Source organism: Dendropsophus ebraccatus, chromosome 13 (assembly GCF_027789765.1).
Source record: "Dendropsophus ebraccatus isolate aDenEbr1 chromosome 13, aDenEbr1.pat, whole genome shotgun sequence".
In the NCBI taxonomy this organism is placed as follows: Eukaryota; Metazoa; Chordata; class Amphibia; order Anura; family Hylidae; genus Dendropsophus; species Dendropsophus ebraccatus.
In genome coordinates, this window is record NC_091466.1 from 5,034,018 (window position 1) to 5,051,582 (window position 17,565).

The window sequence follows — 17,565 nt, forward strand, 5'->3', positions numbered from 1 at the left end:
TCTCCACCTGCCCACACTCTGAGACCGGAGCACACACACATCTCCACCTGCCCACACTCTGAGACCGGAGCACACACACATCTCCACCTGCTAATACTCTGAGACCTGAGCACACACACATCTCCACCTGCCCACACTCTGAGACTGGAGCACACACACATCTCCACCTGCCCACAGTCTGAGACCGGAGCACACACACATCTCCACCTGCTAATACTCTGAGACCGGAGCACACACACATCTCTACCTGCCCACAGTCTGAGACCGGAGCACACACACATCTCCACCTGCCCACACTCTGAGACCGGAGCAAACACACATCTCCACCTGCTAATACTCTGAGACCGGAGCACACACACATCTCCACCTGCCCACACTCTGAGACCGGAGCACACACACATCTCCACCTGCTAATACTCTGAGACCGAAGCACACACACATCTCCACCTGCCCACACTCTGAGACCGGAGCACACACACATCTCCACCTGCCCACACTCTGAGACCGGAGCACACATCTCCACCTGCCCACACTCTGAGACCGGAGCACACACACATCTCCCCCTGCTAATACTCTGAGACCAGAGCACACACATATCTCCACCTGCTAATACTCTGAGACCGGAGCACACACACATCTCCACCTGCTAATACTCTGAGACCGGAGCACACACACATCTCCACCTGCCCACACTCTGAGACCGGAGCACACACACATCTCCACCTGCTAATACTCTGAGACCGGAGCACACACATCTCCACCTGCCCACACTCTGAGACCGGAGCACACACACATCTCCACCTGCTAATACTCTGAGACCAGAGCACACACACATCTCCACCTGCCCACACTCTGAGACTGGAGCACACACACATCTCCACCTGCCCACAGTCTGAGACCGGAGCACACACACATCTCCACCTGCCCACACTCTGAGACCGGAGCACACACACATCTCCACCTGCCCACACTCTGAGACCGGAGCACACACACATCTCCACCTGCCCACACTCTCAGCTCCGCTTTGTGTGCTGGATGATGCCTAAAATCCTGTAATGGCCCATCAACTCCAGTCCGGTCCTTGAATCCAGCTTTCTGCATCTTTATGAGCAAGACTATATATATATATATATATATATATATATATATATATATACATATATAGACATTGCCGTATACTGTATACTGGGAGTGTTGGTGATCTATAGGCCGGAGAGGCTCGTTTATTGTGGAAGTGTTGGTGATCTGTAGGCCCGGACTAGCTTGTTCTTTGTGGGGGTGTTAGTGATCTGTAGGCCGCAGCAGCCAGTTTTTTGTCAGAGTGCCACCTTAAGTGTATCCTTATTGCCCACCTTCTGTGCCCATAGCATCCAAAATGTTGTTCCTCAGTTCGCAATGGTGCCTGTAAAGACTATATATATATATATATATATATATATATATATATATATATATATATATGTAGCAAAAATACTCTGCAGCACTCGGAAGTTCTTGAGCAAACGTGACGTGGGTTTATTTGAACATCGTATACACAGCAAACAAGAAGTAAAGAGACACGACGTTTCGGCGTACCTTACGCCATTTTCAAGTAAGGTACGCCGAAACGTCGTGTCTCTTTACTTCTTGTTTGCTGTGTTTACGATGTTCAAATAAACCCACGTCACGTTTGCTCAAGAACTTCCGAGTGCTGCAGAGTATTTTTGCTACATAACTACTTTGGTCCGTTGTCCAGGACCCGTCTGCGGGCACCTATCTCGTGTATTCAAGGTGCTGCCTACATTTCTTAAGATATATATATATATATATATATATATTGCTTCACTGTGGTGACTAATCTACAATGGCAGTAAAGCAGAGTTAGAGAAGCCAGGGAAGGGTTAAATCATCTTTATTGTATTCCGACACCGTGTCACATGATCATAACATTGTGCTATAATTAGTATTATTAAATCATTGTAAGGGTAATGGTTAATTAAACATTTGCAGTAATTATAGTCCTATAATAGGTGTAATAGTCACACAGTCTCACTAAAGCCTGTGAGTCCTGCTTCCCCCGCCCACACACAGTGATTGACAGTCCCACATGCAGAGATACAATATATGCTGTCAGACACTAGTGTGTGGGGGAGCAGGACTCACATGCTCTCTGTATGAGTGGGGGGTGGCGGGAGCAGGACTCACAGGCTCTCTGTATGAGTGGGGGCGGCGGGAGCAGGACTCACAGGCTCTCTGTATGAGTGGGGGGCGGCGGGAGCAGGACTCACAGGCTTTCTCTACAAGTGGGGGGTGGGGGAAGCAGGATTCACAGTCTTTCTCTATGAGTGGGGGGGGAGCAGGACTCACAGGCTTTCTCTATGAGTGGTGGGGGGAGCAGGACTCACAGGCTTTCTCTATGAGTGGTGGGGGGAGCAGTACTCACAGGCTTTTTGTATGAGTGGGTGGGAGAGCAAGACTTAGCGGCTTTCTCTATGAGTGGTGGGGGGAGCAGAACTCACAGGCTTTCTCTATGAGTGGTGGGGGGAGCAGGACTCACAGGCTTTCTCTGTGAGTGGGTGGGGGAGCAGGACTCAAGGGTATTCCCTGTGAGTGGTGGGGGAAGCAGGACTCACAGGCTTTTTTTATGAGTGGGTTGGGGAGCAGGACTTACTGGCTTTCTCTATGAGTGGTGGGGGAAGCAGGACTCACAGGCTTTCTGTATGAGTGGTGGGGGAGCAGGACTCACAGGCTTTCTCTATGAGTGGTGGGGGAAGCAGGACTCACAGGCTTTTTCTATGAGTGGTGGGGGAAGCAGGACGCACAGGCTTTCTCTATGAGGGGTGGGGGAAGCAGGACTCACAGGCTTTCTCTATGAGTGGTGGGGGAGGCAGGACTCACAGGCTTTCTCTATGAGTGGTGGGGGAAGCAGGACTCACAGGCTTTCTCTATGAGTGGTGGGGGAAGCAGGACTCACAGGCTTTCTCTATGAGTGGTGGGGGGAGCAGGACTCAGGCTTTCTCTATGAGTGGTGGGGGGAGCAGAACTCACAGGCTTTCTCTATGAGTGGGGAAAGCAGGACTCACAGGCTTCCTCTATGAGTGGTGGGGGGAGCAGGACTCACAGGCTTTCTCTATGAGTGGTGGGGGGAGCAGGACTCAGGCTTTCTCTATGAGTGGTGGGGGGAGCAGAACTCACAGGCTTTCTCTATGAGTGGGGGAAGCAGGACTCACAGGCTTCCTCTATGAGTGGTGGGGGAGCATGACTCACAGGCTTTCTCTATGAGGGGTGGGGGCAGCAGGACTCACAGGCTCTCTCTATGAGTGGGGGGTTGGGAAAGCAGGACTCACAGGCTTCCTCTATGAGTGGGGGGTGGGTTAAGCAGGACTCACAGGCTTTCTCTATGAGTGGGGGGGGGGTAGGACTCACAGGCTTAGGCTTTTTATTACATTATTGATTCTGCCGCCAGGAGAAGATGGAAATCTCCACACAACAGCGTCCCCAGGAGATGGGACTATAATTCACTTGCAGGCAGGGACCCCAGGCTCAGTTTTTGCCTGAGTCCTCAGGGGTAGACTTCTGCCATGGCCACTTGAAGCCCCTTTGGGTAGATTTCTGTGTTTCTTTCTTCTCAGTGGAGCTCGGTCCAGAAGATGCAGGTTGTTGTTGCTGGTTGAGATCCTCTGGTTTTGTGGAAGGTTCTGGATGAAGGTCTGGTTGCTTTGATTCAGTGGTGGTGTATTGGCCAATGCTGCGATTCCTGGTTAGTTTTGGGGACTGCTGAGATAGGAGGTAGAGGGGATTCTGTGATGGGGAAACCTCTTGTTCCACTTTGTAAGGCCCTCCGGTGGCTGTAGCACCCTTCAGGGACGAATGTTGTTCTGTTTGAAATGACAGGAAAGTGGTTTTCTGCTGCTTTGTGTTTTGTGTGTCTGGAGGAGTCTGGGAGGAGATGGAGGAGGTAGATTCTGGGTGTTCAGGGTGTTTCTGAGGGTCTTTTTCTCCTTGAATGAGAGTGGAAATCCTGAGCTGGTGAGAAGACTGAGCACTTTGTGTGTGGTCAGAACTGTGTATCTCGCTGTGTGGGACCTGACTTTGGGGTTCTAGCATCTGGCTTGGTTCTTGTTCTTGGACAGTATCTCTTCTGTCTTGTGTTTGGATTAGATCTTTTTGGAGACTCTGAGACACTGACTGTTCTTTCTGGGATAAATCTTGCCTCTGTTTATTGGATGAAGGAGTTAAATCTTGTTTATGGACCTCATCCTGTTGCTGAACTGAGCTGGGTTTCTGGGTTAAGTTTGACATATGGGTTGAGTCTTGTTTTGGCATTAAGTCTTGCTTCTGGGTTAGTTCTTTTTTCTGGGCTGAGTCTTGGTTTTGGTCTGGGTTTTGCTTCTGTAATTGCTCGGGTTTCATTAGTTCTTGTTTCTGGGTTGAGTCTTCTTTCATGATTGGTTCTAGGTTTTTGGTTGGCTCCTGTTTCTGGATTGAGTCTTGTTTCTGGTTTGGGTCTTGTTCCTTGGTCAGATCTTGTTTCTTGGAAAGGTCTTGTGTCTGCATTGTGTCATCCTTCTGGGTTGAGGCTTGTTTTGGAGTTAGTTCTTGTATTTGGGTTATAGCTTCTTTCTCGGTTACATCTCGTTTCTTTGTTGGGCTTTGTTTCTTGGTTAAGTCTTGTTCCTGGATTTGTTCTTGTTTGGCCGATTTTGAGTCTTTGTTTTGGGCTGGGTTTTGCTTCTGTGATTGTTCGGGTTTCATTAGTTCTTGTTTGTGGGTTGAGTCTTCTTTCTTGATTGGTTCTAGTTCTTTGGTTGGCTCCTGTTTCTGGATTGAGTCTTGTTTCTGGTTTGGATCTTGCTCCTTGGTCAGATCTTGTTTCTTGGAAAGGTCTTGTGTCTGGATTGAGTCACCCTTCTGGATTGAGTCTTGTTTCGGAATTAAGTCTTGCTCCTGGGTTAGTTCTTTTTTCTGGGTTGAGTCTTTGTTTTGGTCTGGGTTTTGCTTCTGTAATCGTTGATTCATTAGTTCTTGTTTCTGGGTTAAGTCTTCTTTCTTGATTGGTTCTAGGTTTTTTGTTGCCTCCTGTTTCTGGATTGAGTCTTGTTTCTGGTTTGGGTCTTGTTCCTTGGTCAGGTCTTGTTTCTTGGAAAGGTCTTGAGTCTGGATTGAGTCATCCTTCTGGGTTGAGGCTTCTTTTGGAGTTAGTTCTTGTATTTTGGTTATGTCTTCTTTCTCAGTTAGATCTTGTTTCTTTGTTGGGCTTTGTCTCTTGGTTAAGTCTTGTTTCTGGAATTGTTCATGTTTCTGAGATGAATCTTGCTTTGGAAGTAGTTTAAGTTTCTGGGATGGGTCTAGTTTGTTAATTGAGTCTTGTTTTTGAGCTTGAGCTTGTATTTGTGATTCTTCTACCTTTGACATGGGATCTTGTTTTATGGACTCCTCTTTTGGAATGGGATCTTGTTTTTGGGATTCCTCTTTTGGAATTTCATTTGATTTTGAGTCTTGGTTTTGGGCTAGGTTTTGCTTCTGTAATTGCTCGGGTTTCATTAGTTCTTGTTTGTGGGTTGAGTCTTCTTTCTTGATTGGTTCTAGTATTTTAGTAGGCTCATGTTTCTGGATTAAGTCTTGTTTCTGGTTTGAGTCTTGTTCCTTGGTCAGATCTTGTTTCTTGGAAAGGTCTTGTGTTTGTTTTGGATCTTGTTTTTGAGTTAGAGGCATGTCTTGTATCTGTGTCACATCTTGCTTGAAAGCTAAACATTGTTTGGGAGTGAGATCTTTTTTGTTTGTAATTTCTTTGGGGGTTGCCTGTTGCATTAGGGTCTGATCGTATTTGAGAGCTGAAGATTGTTCATTGGTTGAATGAGAGAAATCTTGTTTATGGACCTCTTCCTGATGCTGAATTGAGCTGGGATTCAAGGTTAAGACTGACATTTGGGTTGAGTCTTGTTTCAGAGTTAAGTCTTGCTTCTGGGTTAGTTCTTTATTCTGGGTTGAGTCTTGGTTTTTGCCTGGGTCTTGCTGCTGTGATTGTTCAGGTTTTATTAGTTCTTGTTTCTGGTTTAGGTCTTCTTTTTTGAGTAGATCTTGTGTTTGGTTTGGGTCTTGTTCCTTGGTCAGATCTTGTTTCTTTGAAAGGTCTTGTGTCTGGATTGAGTCATCCTTCTGGGTTGAGGCTTGTTTTGGAGTTAGTTCTTGTATTTTGGTTATGTCTTCTTTCTCGGTTAGATCTCGTTTCTTTGTTGGGCTTTGTTTCTTGGTTACGTCTTGTTCCTGCATTTGTTCATGTTTTGGAGTTGAATCTTGTTTCGGAAGTATTTCAAGCTTCTGGGATGGGTCTAGTTTCTCAATTGAGTCTTGTTTTTGAGCTTGCGCTTGTATTTGTGATTCTTCTACCTTTGACATGGGATCTTGTTTTGGGGATTCCTCTTTTGGAATTTCATCTTGTTTGGCCAATTTTGAGTCTTGGTTTTGTGCTGGGTTTTGCTTCTGTGATTGTTCAGGTTTCATTAGTTCTTGTTTGTCGGTTGAGTCTTCTTTCTTCATTGGTTCTAGTTCTTTGGTTGGCTCCTGTTTCTGGATTGAGTCTTGTTTCTGGTTTGGGTCTTGTTCCTTGGTCAGATCTTGTTTCTTGGAAAGGTCTTGAGTGTGGACTGAGTCATCCTTTTGGGCTGAGTCTTGGTTTTGGTCTGGGTTTTGCTTCTGTGATTGTTCAGGTTTCATTAGTTCTTGTTTGTGGGTTGAGTCTTCTTTCTTGATTGGTTCTAGTGTTTTGGTTGGCTCATGTTTCTGGTTTGGGTCTTGTTCCTTGGTCAGATCTTGTTTCTTGGAAAGGTCTTGTGTTTGTTTTGGGTCTTGTTTTTGAGTTGGGTCCTGTTTTAGAGGCATGTCTTGTATCTGTGTCACATCTTGCTTGAAAGCTGAACATTGTTTGGAAGTGAGATCTTTTTTGTTTGGACTTTCTTTGGGGGTTGCCTGTTGCATTAGGGTCTGATCGTATTTGAGAGCTGAAGATTGTTTATTGGTTGAATGAGTGAAATCCTGTTTATGGACCTCTTCCTGATGCTGAATTAAACTGGGATTCTGGGTTAAGACTGAAATTTGGGTTGAGTCTTGTTTCGAAGTTAAGTCTTGCTTCTGTGTAAGTTCTTTATTCTGGGTTGAGTCTTGCTTCTGTGATTGTTCAGGTTTTATTAGTTCTTGTTTCTGGTTTAAGTCTTCTTTTTTTAGTAGATCTTTTTTCTGGTTTGGGTCTTGTTCCTTGGTCAGATCTTGTTTTTTGGAAAGGTCTTGTGTCAGGATTGAGTTATCCTTCTGGGTTAAAGCTTGTTTTGGAGTTAGTTCTTGTATTTTGGTTATGTCTTCTTTCTCGGTTAGATCTCGTTTCTTTGTTGGGCTTTGTTTCTTGGTTACGTCTTGTTCCTGCATTTGTTCATGTTTCGGAGTTGAATCTTGTTTCGGAAGTATTTCAAGCTTCTGGGATGGGTCTAGTTTCTCAATTGAGTCTTGTTTTTGAGCTTGCGCTTGTATTTGTGATTCTTCTACCTTTGACATGGGATCTTGTTTTGGGGATTCCTCTTTTGGAATTTCATCTTGTTTGGCCAATTTTGAGTCTTGGTTTTGTGCTGGGTTTTGCTTCTGTGATTGTTCAGGTTTCATTAGTTCTTGTTTGTCGGTTGAGTCTTCTTTCTTCATTGGTTCTAGTTCTTTGGTTGGCTCCTGTTTCTGGATTGAGTCTTGTTTCTGGTTTGGGTCTTGTTCCTTGGTCAGATCTTGTTTCTTGGAAAGGTCTTGAGTGTGGACTGAGTCATCCTTTTGGGCTGAGTCTTGGTTTTGGTCTGGGTTTTGCTTCTGTGATTGTTCAGGTTTCATTAGTTCTTGTTTGTGGGTTGAGTCTTCTTTCTTGATTGGTTCTAGTGTTTTGGTTGGCTCATGTTTCTGGTTTGGGTCTTGTTCCTTGGTCAGATCTTGTTTCTTGGAAAGGTCTTGTGTCAGGATTGAGTTATCCTTCTGGGTTAAAGCTTGTTTTGGAGTTAGTTCTTGTATTTTGGTTATGTCTTCTTTCTCGGTTAGATCTCGTTTCTTTGTTGGGCTTTGTTTCTTGGTTACGTCTTGTTCCTGCATTTGTTCATGTTTCGGAGTTGAATCTTGTTTCGGAAGTATTTCAAGCTTCTGGGATGGGTCTAGTTTCTCAATTGAGTCTTGTTTTTGAGCTTGCGCTTGTATTTGTGATTCTTCTACCTTTGACATGGGATCTTGTTTTGGGGATTCCTCTTTTGGAATTTCATCTTGTTTGGCCAATTTTGAGTCTTGGTTTTGTGCTGGGTTTTGCTTCTGTGATTGTTCAGGTTTCATTAGTTCTTGTTTGTCGGTTGAGTCTTCTTTCTTCATTGGTTCTAGTTCTTTGGTTGGCTCCTGTTTCTGGATTGAGTCTTGTTTCTGGTTTGGGTCTTGTTCCTTGGTCAGATCTTGTTTCTTGGAAAGGTCTTGAGTGTGGACTGAGTCATCCTTTTGGGCTGAGTCTTGGTTTTGGTCTGGGTTTTGCTTCTGTGATTGTTCAGGTTTCATTAGTTCTTGTTTGTGGGTTGAGTCTTCTTTCTTGATTGGTTCTAGTGTTTTGGTTGGCTCATGTTTCTGGTTTGGGTCTTGTTCCTTGGTCAGATCTTGTTTCTTGGAAAGGTCTTGTGTGTGTTTTGGGTCTTGTTTTTGAGTTGGGTCCTGTTTTAGAGGCATGTCTTGTATCTGTGTCACATCTTGCTTGAAAGCTGAACATTGTTTGGAAGTGAGATCTTTTTTGTTTGGACTTTCTTTGGGGGTTGCCTGTTGCATTAGGGTCTGATCGTATTTGAGAGCTGAAGATTGTTTATTGGTTGAATGAGTGAAATCCTGTTTATGGACCTCTTCCTGATGCTGAATTAAACTGGGATTCTGGGTTAAGACTGAAATTTGGGTTGAGTCTTGTTTCGAAGTTAAGTCTTGCTTCTGTGTAAGTTCTTTATTCTGGGTTGAGTCTTGCTTCTGTGATTGTTCAGGTTTTATTAGTTCTTGTTTCTGGTTTAAGTCTTCTTTTTTTAGTAGATCTTTTTTCTGGTTTGGGTCTTGTTCCTTGGTCAGATCTTGTTTTTTGGAAAGGTCTTGTGTCAGGATTGAGTTATCCTTCTGGGTTAAAGCTTGTTTTGGAGTTAAATCTTGTATTTTGGTTATGTCTTCTTTCTGGGTTAGATCTCGTTTCTTTGTTGGGCTTTGTTTCTTGGTTAAGTCTTGTTCCTGGATTTGTTCATGTTTCTGAGTTGAATCTTGTTTCGGAACTAGTTTTTGAGCTTGAGCTTGTATTTGTGATTCTTCTACCTTTAACATGTGATCTTGTTTTAGGGACTCCTCTTTTGGAATGGGATCTTGTTTTGGGGATTCATCTTCTGGAATGTCATCTTGTTTTGCCAATTTTGAGTCTTGGTTTTGGTCTGGGTTTTGCTTCTGTGATTGTTCAGGTTTAATTAGTTCTTGTTTGTCGGTTGAGTCTTCTTTTTTGATTGGTTCTAGTGTTTTGGTTTGCTCCTGTTTCTGGATTGAGTCTTGTTTCTGGTGTGAGTCTTGTTCCTTGGTCAGATCTTGTTTCTTAGAAAGGTCTTGTGTCTGGATTGAGTCATCCTTCTTGGCTGAGTCTTGTTTCAGAGTTAAGTCTTGCTTCTGGGTTAGTTCTTTTTTCTGGGTTGAGTCTTGGTTTTGGGCTGGGTCTTGCTTCTGTGATTGTTCAGGTTTTATTAGTTCTTGTTTCTGGTTTAAGTCTTCTTTTTTGAGTATATCTTGTTTCTGGTTTGGGTCTTGTTCCTTGGTCAGATTTTGTTCCTTGGAAAGGTCTTGTGTCTGGATTGAGTCATCCTTCTGGGATGAGTCTTGGTTTAGGGCTGGGTCTTGCTTCTGTGATTGTTCGGGTTTCATTAGTTCTTGTTTCTCGTTTAAATCTTCTATCTTCATTTGTTCTAGTTTTTTGGTTGGCTCCCGTTTCTGGATTGAGTCTTGTTTCTGGTTTGGGTCTTGTTCCTTAGTCAGATCTTGTTTTTTAGAAAGGTCTTTTGTCTGAATTGAGTCATCCTTCTGGGTTGAGTCTTGTTTCGGAATTAAGTCTTGCTTCTGGGTTAGTTCTTTATTCTGGGTTGAGTCTTGGTTTTGGGCTGGGTCTTGCTTCTTTGATTGTTCAGGTTTTATTAATTCTTGTTTCTGGTTTAAGTTTTCTTTTTTGAGTAGATCTTGTGTTTGGTTTGGGTCCTGTTCCTTGGTCAGATCTTGTTTCTTGGAAAGGTCTTGTGTCAGGATTGAGTTATCCTTCTGGGATGAGGCTTGTTTTGGAGTTAATTCTTGTATTTTTGTTATGTCTTCTTTCTCAGTTAGATCTCGTTTCTTTGTTGGGCTTTGTTTCTTGGTTAAGTCTTGTTCCTGGATTTGTTCATGTTTCTGAGTAGAATCTTGTTTCAGAAGTAGTTCAAGTTTCTGGGATGGGTCTTGTTTCTTAATTGAGTCTTGTTTTTGAGCTTGAGCTTGTATTTGTGATTCTTCTACCTTTGACATGGGATCTTGTTTTAGGGACTCTTCTTTTGGAATGGGATCTTGTTTTGGGGATTCTTCTTTTGGAATTTCATCTTGTTTGGCCAATTTTGAGTCTTGGTTTTGTGCTGGGTTTTGCTTCTGTGATTGTTGAGGTTTCATTAGTTCTTGTTTGTCGGTTGAGTCTTCTTTCCTAATTGGTTCTAGTTCTTTGGTTTGCTCCTGTTTCTGGATTGAGTCTTGTTTCTGGTGTGAGTCTTGTTCCTTGGTCAGATCTTGTTTCTTGGAAAGGTCTTGAGTGTGGACTGAGTCATCCTTTTGGGCTGAGTCTTGGTTTTGGTCTGGGTTTTGCTTCTGTGATTGTTCAGGTTTCATTAGTTCTTGTTTGTGGGTTGAGTCTTCTTTCTTGATTGGTTCTAGTGTTTTGGTTGGCTCATGTTTCTGGATTGAGTCTTGTTTCTGGTTTGGGTCTTGTTCCTTGGTCATATCTTGTTTCTTGGAAAGGTCTTGTGTCAGGATTGAGTCATCCTTTTGGGTTGAGGCTTGTTTTGGAGTTAGTTCTTGTATTTTGGTTATGTCTTCTTTCTCAGTTAGATCTCGTTTCTTTGTTGGGCTTTGTTTCTTGGTTAAGTCTTGTTCCTGGTTTTGTTCATGTTTCTGAGTTGAATCTTGCTTCAGAAGTAGTTCAAGTTTATGGGATGGGTCTTGTTTGTTAATTGAGTCTTGTTTTTGAGCTTGAGCTTGTATTTGTGATTCTTCTACCTTTGACATGGGATCTTGCTTTAGGGACTCCTCTTTTGGAATGGGATCTTGTTTTGGAGATTCATCTTCTGGAATTTCATCTTGTTTGGCCAATTTTGAGTCTTGGTTTTGTGCTGGGTTTTGCTTCTGTGATTGTTCAGGTTTCATTAGTTGTTGTTTGTGGGTTGAGTCTTCTTTCTTGATTGGTTCTAGTGTTTTGGTTGGCACATGTTTCTGGATTGAGTCTTGTTTCTGGTTTGGGTCTTGTTCCTTGGTCAGATCTTGTTTCTTGGAAATGTCTTGTGTCAGGATTGAGTCATCCTTCTGGGTTGAGGCTTGTTTTAAAGTTAGTTCTGGTATTTTTGTTATTTCTTCTTTCTCAGTTAGATCTCGCTTATTTGTTGGGCTTTGTTTCTTGGTTAAGTCTTGTTCCTGGATTTTTTCATGTTTCTGAGTTGAATCTTGTTTCAGAAGTGGTTCAAGTTTCTGGGATGGGTCTAGTTTGTTAATTGAGTCTTGTTTTTGAGCTTGAGCTTGTATTTGTGATTCTTCTACCTTTGACGTGGGATCTTGTTTTGGGGATTCCTCTTTTGGAATTTCATCTTGTTTGGCCAATTTTGAGTCTTGTTTCTTGTGTGAGTCTTGTTCCTTGGTCAGATCTTGTTTCTTGGAAAGGTCTTGAGTCTGAACTGAGTCATCCTTTTGGGCTGAGTCTTGGTTTTGGTCTGGGTTTTGCTTCTGTGATTGTTCAGGTTTCATTAGTTCTTGTTTGTGGGTTGAGTCTTCTTTCTTGATTGGTTCTAGTGTTTTGGTTGGCACATGTTTCTGGATTGAGTCTTGTTTCTGGTTTGGGTCTTGTTCCTTGGTCAGAAATTGTTTCTTGGAATAGTCTTGTGTCAGGATTGAGTCATCCTTTTGAGTTGAGGCTTGTTTCAGAGTTAGTTCTTGTATTTTGGTTATGTCTTCTTTCTGAGTTAGATCTCGTTTCTTTGTTGGGCTTTGTTTCTTGGTAAAGTCTTGTTCTTGGATTTGTTCATGTTTTTGAGTTGAATCTTGTTTCCGAAGTAGCTCAAGTTTCTGGGATGGGTCTTGTTTCTTAATTGAGTCTTGTGTTTCAGCTTGAGCTTGTATTTGTGATTCTTCTACATTTGACATGGGATCTTGCTTTTGGGACTCCTCTTTTGGAATGGGATCTTGTTTTAGGGATTCCGCTTTTAAGATTTCATCTTGTTTGGCTGATTTTGAGTCTTGGTTTTGTGCTGGGTTTTGCTTCTGTGATTGTTCAGGTTTCATTAGTTCTTGTTTGTGGTTTGAGTCTTCTTTCTTGATTGGTTCTAAATTTTTGGTTGGCTCCTGTTTCTGGATTGAGTTTTTTGTCTGGTTTGGGTCTTGTTCCTTCGTCAGATCTTGTTTCTTAGAAAGGTCTTGTGTCTGGATTGAGTCATCCTTCTGGGTTGAGTCTTGGTTTAGGGCTGGGTCTTGCTTCTGTGGTTTTTGGTCTTGTTTCTGTTTTGAGTCTTCTTTCTTAACTTGTTCTAGTTTTTTGGTTTGCTCCTGTTTCTGGATTGAGTCTTGTTTCTGGTTTGGGTCTTTTTCTTTGGTCAGATCTTGTTTCTTGGAAAGGTCTTGTGTCCGGATTGAGTCATCCTTCTGGGTTGAGTCTTGTTTCGGAGTTAACTCTTGCTTCTGGGTTAATTCTTTTTTCTGGGTTGAATCTTGGTTTTGGGCTGGGTCTTGCTTCTGTGATTGTTCAGGTTTCATTAGTTCTTTTTTCTGGGTTAAGTGTTCTTTTTTGAGTAGATCTTGGTTTTGGGATGAGTGTTCTTTCTTGACTGGTTCTAGTTTCATGGTTGGCTCCTGTGTCTGGATTGAATCTTGTTTCTGGTTTGGGTCTTGTTCATTGGTCTGATCTTGTTTCTTGGAAAGATCATGTGTCTTGATTGATCCACCCTTTTGAGCAGAGTCTTGGTTTTCGGCTGGGTTTTGCTCCTGTGATTGTTCAGGTTTCATTAGTTCTTGTTTCTGGGTTAAGTGTTTTTTGGGTAGATCTTGTTTCTGGGTTGCATCTTCTTTCTTGATTGGTTCTAGTTTTTGGGTTGGCTCCTGTTTCTGCATTGAGTCTTGTGTCTGGTTTGGGTCTTGGTCCTTGGTCAGATCTTGTTTTTTGGAAAGGTCTTGTGTCTGGATTGATTCACCCTTATGGCTTGAGTCTTGTTTCGGAGTTAGTTCTTTCTGGGTTAGATCTTGTTTCTTTGTTAGGCTTTGTTTCTTGATTTGTTCATGTTTCTGAGTTGAATCTAGATTCGGAAGTAGTTCAAGCTTTTGGGATGGGTCTTGTATCTTAATTGAGTCTTGTTTTTGAGCTTGAGTTTGTATTTGTGATTCTTCTACCTTTGACATGGGATCTTGTTTTGGGGATTCCACTTTCGGAATTTCATCTTGTTTGGTCAATTTTGAGTCTTGGTTTTTTGCTGGGCTTTGATTCTGTGATTGTTCAGGTTTCATTAGTTCTTGTTTGTGGGTTGAGTCTTCTTTCTTCATTGGTTCTAGGTTTTTTGTTGGCTCCTGTTTCTGGATTGAGTCTTGTTTCTGGGTTGGGTCTTGTTCCTTGGTCAGATCTTGTTTCTTAAAAAGGTCTTGTGTCTGGATTGAGTCATCCTTCTGGGTTAAGTTTTGTTTCAGACTTAGTTCTTGTATTTTGGTTACATCTTCTTTCTGGGTTAGATCTCGTTTCTTTGTTTGGCTTTGTTTTTTATTGAAGTCTTGTTCTTGGATTTGTTCATGTTTCTGAGTTGAATCTTGTTTCGGAAGTAGTTCAAGTTTCTGGGATGGGTCTTGTTTCTTAATTGAGTCTTGATTTTGAGCTTGTGTTTGTGACTCTTCTACCTTTGATATCTGATCTTGTTTTAGGGACTCCTCTTTTGGAATGGAATCTTGTTTTGGGGATTCCTCTTTTGGGATTTGTTTGTCAGATTTGTCTTGTGTCTGAGCAGCAGTGATGTCTCCTGTTTGAATTTCACCTTGTTTAGGGATTGGTGCTGGTTCTGTAGTGGGCTCTTGTGTTTTATCTGGACATTGGGAGGAATCTTGACTTTCAGACTTGGAAGCTTTTGAAGATGTAGATGATTGCGAACCCTTCTCGGATGCACATATGCGACAACCTTTCTTGGATCTCAGAGCTTCAAAATAAGCAACAGCAACCTTTGCTAGGAGTTCTAGAAATTCTTTGAAGTCCACCTCACCGTCATTGTTTTTGTCAAGAGCATGCAGTATTGCTTCAATTGTGTGTGGGTCATCAGAATCCTAAGAGGGACACAAAAAAACAACCAAATCATGGAAGGCACTACTTATGCAGAACGTGCGATAAGTATTTCTGGATATTTCTTTACATCTTTAACTGTTCACTTAATGTGGGAAATGTGTAGTTATTTCTATGGGTCTATTTTAAGGGATGGTTGCCTTGATGTCTTACATGCACATTGTCTCCCACATGATGTGTACTGTCCTCTCTAGAAGATTATCATATTGGTGGGTTTGGATTCTCAGCCCCAGGTTTCCATGTTATTCAATCTGTCTAGGAAAATTGAATAGTAGGATTTGTATAAGCCATGGCTGCTCATCGTGGGGTAGAATTCACATCAGTAAACAATTCTGATGTTCTCTTATGTCACGTCAGGGATGTAAAGGGTGGGACAGATGTGACTTCTAGATTCCTGCTGATACAGCAGATGTTTGGGAATCCTTTTTTCTACCACTTCTTCCAACCCCTATGTTTTATGACCAAATGTAGCCTCAATGTATGTATGTATATGCCTGTATGTATATGTATATATATATATATATATATATATATATATATATATTAATGGAATGATTAGTATTCACCTATACACACAGGGAACATTTTTGTGGGAATGTCCTGTCACAGGAACCCATTTTCCAGGAGTAACATATGTATGAAAGGTTGAACAGTTACACCCTATGACAGCTACACCCAACGTAACCTGGAGACACCCAGCGAGCTCCAGAAAACACGCATACATCTTGTGTGAGGAGGAAGCTTACAGGATTGATTAACCATTGAAATGCCATCTGCTTACTTTATTAAAGAGAGTTTTCCCATGAATTATATCCTGCTCATCTGTTTGAGGTGAATAAATATTTTTAGACTTTATATATAAACAATGAAACAAGGCTCCAGTGGAGAATGCTGATATTTACTTGAATAGTATAGCGTCACCAGGTGTTCACAGTGTGTATCTGACTGTTAGAGGACACACATGCTCAGCCACTGTCCCCATCCACCTAATGTGCTAAATGCTGGAGGACGCACATGCTCAGCCACTGTCCCTATCCACCTAATGTTCTGAGTGCTGGAGGACACACATGCCAAGTCACTGTCCCATCCACCTAATAAGCTGAGTGCTGGAGGACACACATGCTCAGTCACTGTCCCATCCACCTAATGTGCTGAGTGCTGGAGGACACACATGCTCAGCCACTGTCCCCATTCACCTAATGTGCTGAGTGCAGGAGGACACACATGCTCAGTCAATGTCCCCATCCACCTAATGTGCTGAGTGCTGAAAGACACACATGCTCAGTCACTGCCCCTCTACCTAATGTGCTACGTGCTGGAGGACACACATGCTCAGTCACTGCCCCTCCACCTAATGTGCTGAGTGCTGGAGGACACACATGCTCAGTCACTGCCCCTCCACCTAATGTGCTGAGTGCTGGAGGACACACATGCTCAGTCACTGCCACCATCTACCTAATGTGCTGAGTGCTGGAGGACACACATGCTCACTCACTGCGACCATGTACCTAATGTGCTGAGTGCTGGAGGACACACATGCTCAGTCACTGTCCACCTAATAAGCTGAATGCTGGAGGACACACATGCTCAGCCACTGTCCCCATCCACCTAATGAGCTCAGTGCTGGAGGACACACATGCTCAGTCACTGTCCCCATCCACATAATGTGCTAAGTGCTGGAGGACACACATGCTCAGTCACTGTCCCCATCCACCTAACGAGCTGAGTGCTGGAGGACACACATGCTCAGTCACTGTCCAGATAAACCTAATGAGCTGAGTGCTGGAGGACACACATGATCAGTCACTGTCCCCATTCACCTAATAAGCTGAGTGATGGAGGACACACATGCTCAGTCACTGTCCTCATCTACCTAATGTGCTGAGTGATGGAGGACACACATGCTCAGTCACTGTCCCCATCTACCTAATGTGCTGAGTGCTGGAGGACACACATGCTCAGCCACTGTCCCCATCCAGCTAATGTGCTGAGTGCAGGAGGACACACATGCTCAGTCACTGCCCCTCCACCTAATGTGCTGAGTGCTGGAGGACACACATGATAAGTCACTGCCACCATCCACCTAATGTGCTGAGTACTGGAGAACACACATGCTCAGTCACTGCCCCCATCCACCTAATGTGCTGAGTGCTGGAGGACACACATGCTCAGTCACTGCCACCATCCACCTAATGTGCTGAGTGCTGGAGAACACACATGCTCAGTCACTGCCCCCATCCACCTAATGTGCTGAGTGCTGGAGGACACACATGCTCAGTCACTGCCACCATCCACCTAATGTGCTGAGTGCTGGAGGACACACATGCTCAGTCACTGTCCACCTAATAAGCTGAGTGCTGGAGGACACACATGCTTAGCCACTGTCCCCATCCACCTAATGAGCTGAGTGCTGGAGGTCACACATGCTCAGTCACTGTCCACCTAATAAGCTGAGTGCTGGAGAACACACATGCTCAGCCACTGTCCCCATCCACCTAATGAGCTGAGTGCTGGAGGATACACATGCTCAGTCACTGTCTCCATCCACCTAATGAGCTGAGTGCTGTAAGACACACATGCTCAGTCACTGTCTCCATCCACCTAATGTGCTAAGTGCTGGAGGACACACATGCTCAATCACTGTCCCCATCCACCTAATGAGCTGAGTGCTGGAGGACACACATGCTCAGTCACTGTCCCCATAAACCTAATGTGCTGAGTGCTGGAGGACACACATGCTCAGTCACTGTCCCATCCACCTAATAAACTGAGTGATGGGGGGCACACATGCTCAGTCACTGTCCTCATCCACCTAATGTGCTGTGTGCTGGAGGACACACATGCTTAGTCACTCTTCCCATCCACCTAATGTGCTGAGTGCTGGAGGACACGCATGCTCAGTCACTGTCCCATCCACCTAATAAACTGAGAGATAGAGGACACACATGCTCAGTCACTGTCCCCTCCACCTAATGTGCTGAGTGATGGAG

At 43.5% G+C, this 17,565-nt stretch overlaps 1 protein-coding gene across 1 annotated transcript in view; it reads right to left on the minus strand.

Annotated features, from left to right (window-relative positions):
* Window positions 1–1,875: 1,875 nt before the first annotated feature.
* The window catches only part of LOC138771164 (golgin subfamily A member 4-like), a 36,728-nt gene continuing 21,038 nt past the window's right edge, over window positions 1,876–17,565 (minus strand). The window contains exon 3 of the mRNA XM_069950686.1: window positions 1,876–14,559. Coding sequence (XP_069806787.1) covers window positions 3,523–14,559 — 11,037 coding nt within the window. The 3' untranslated portion in view covers window positions 1,876–3,522. The remainder of the gene's footprint in view (window positions 14,560–17,565) is intronic.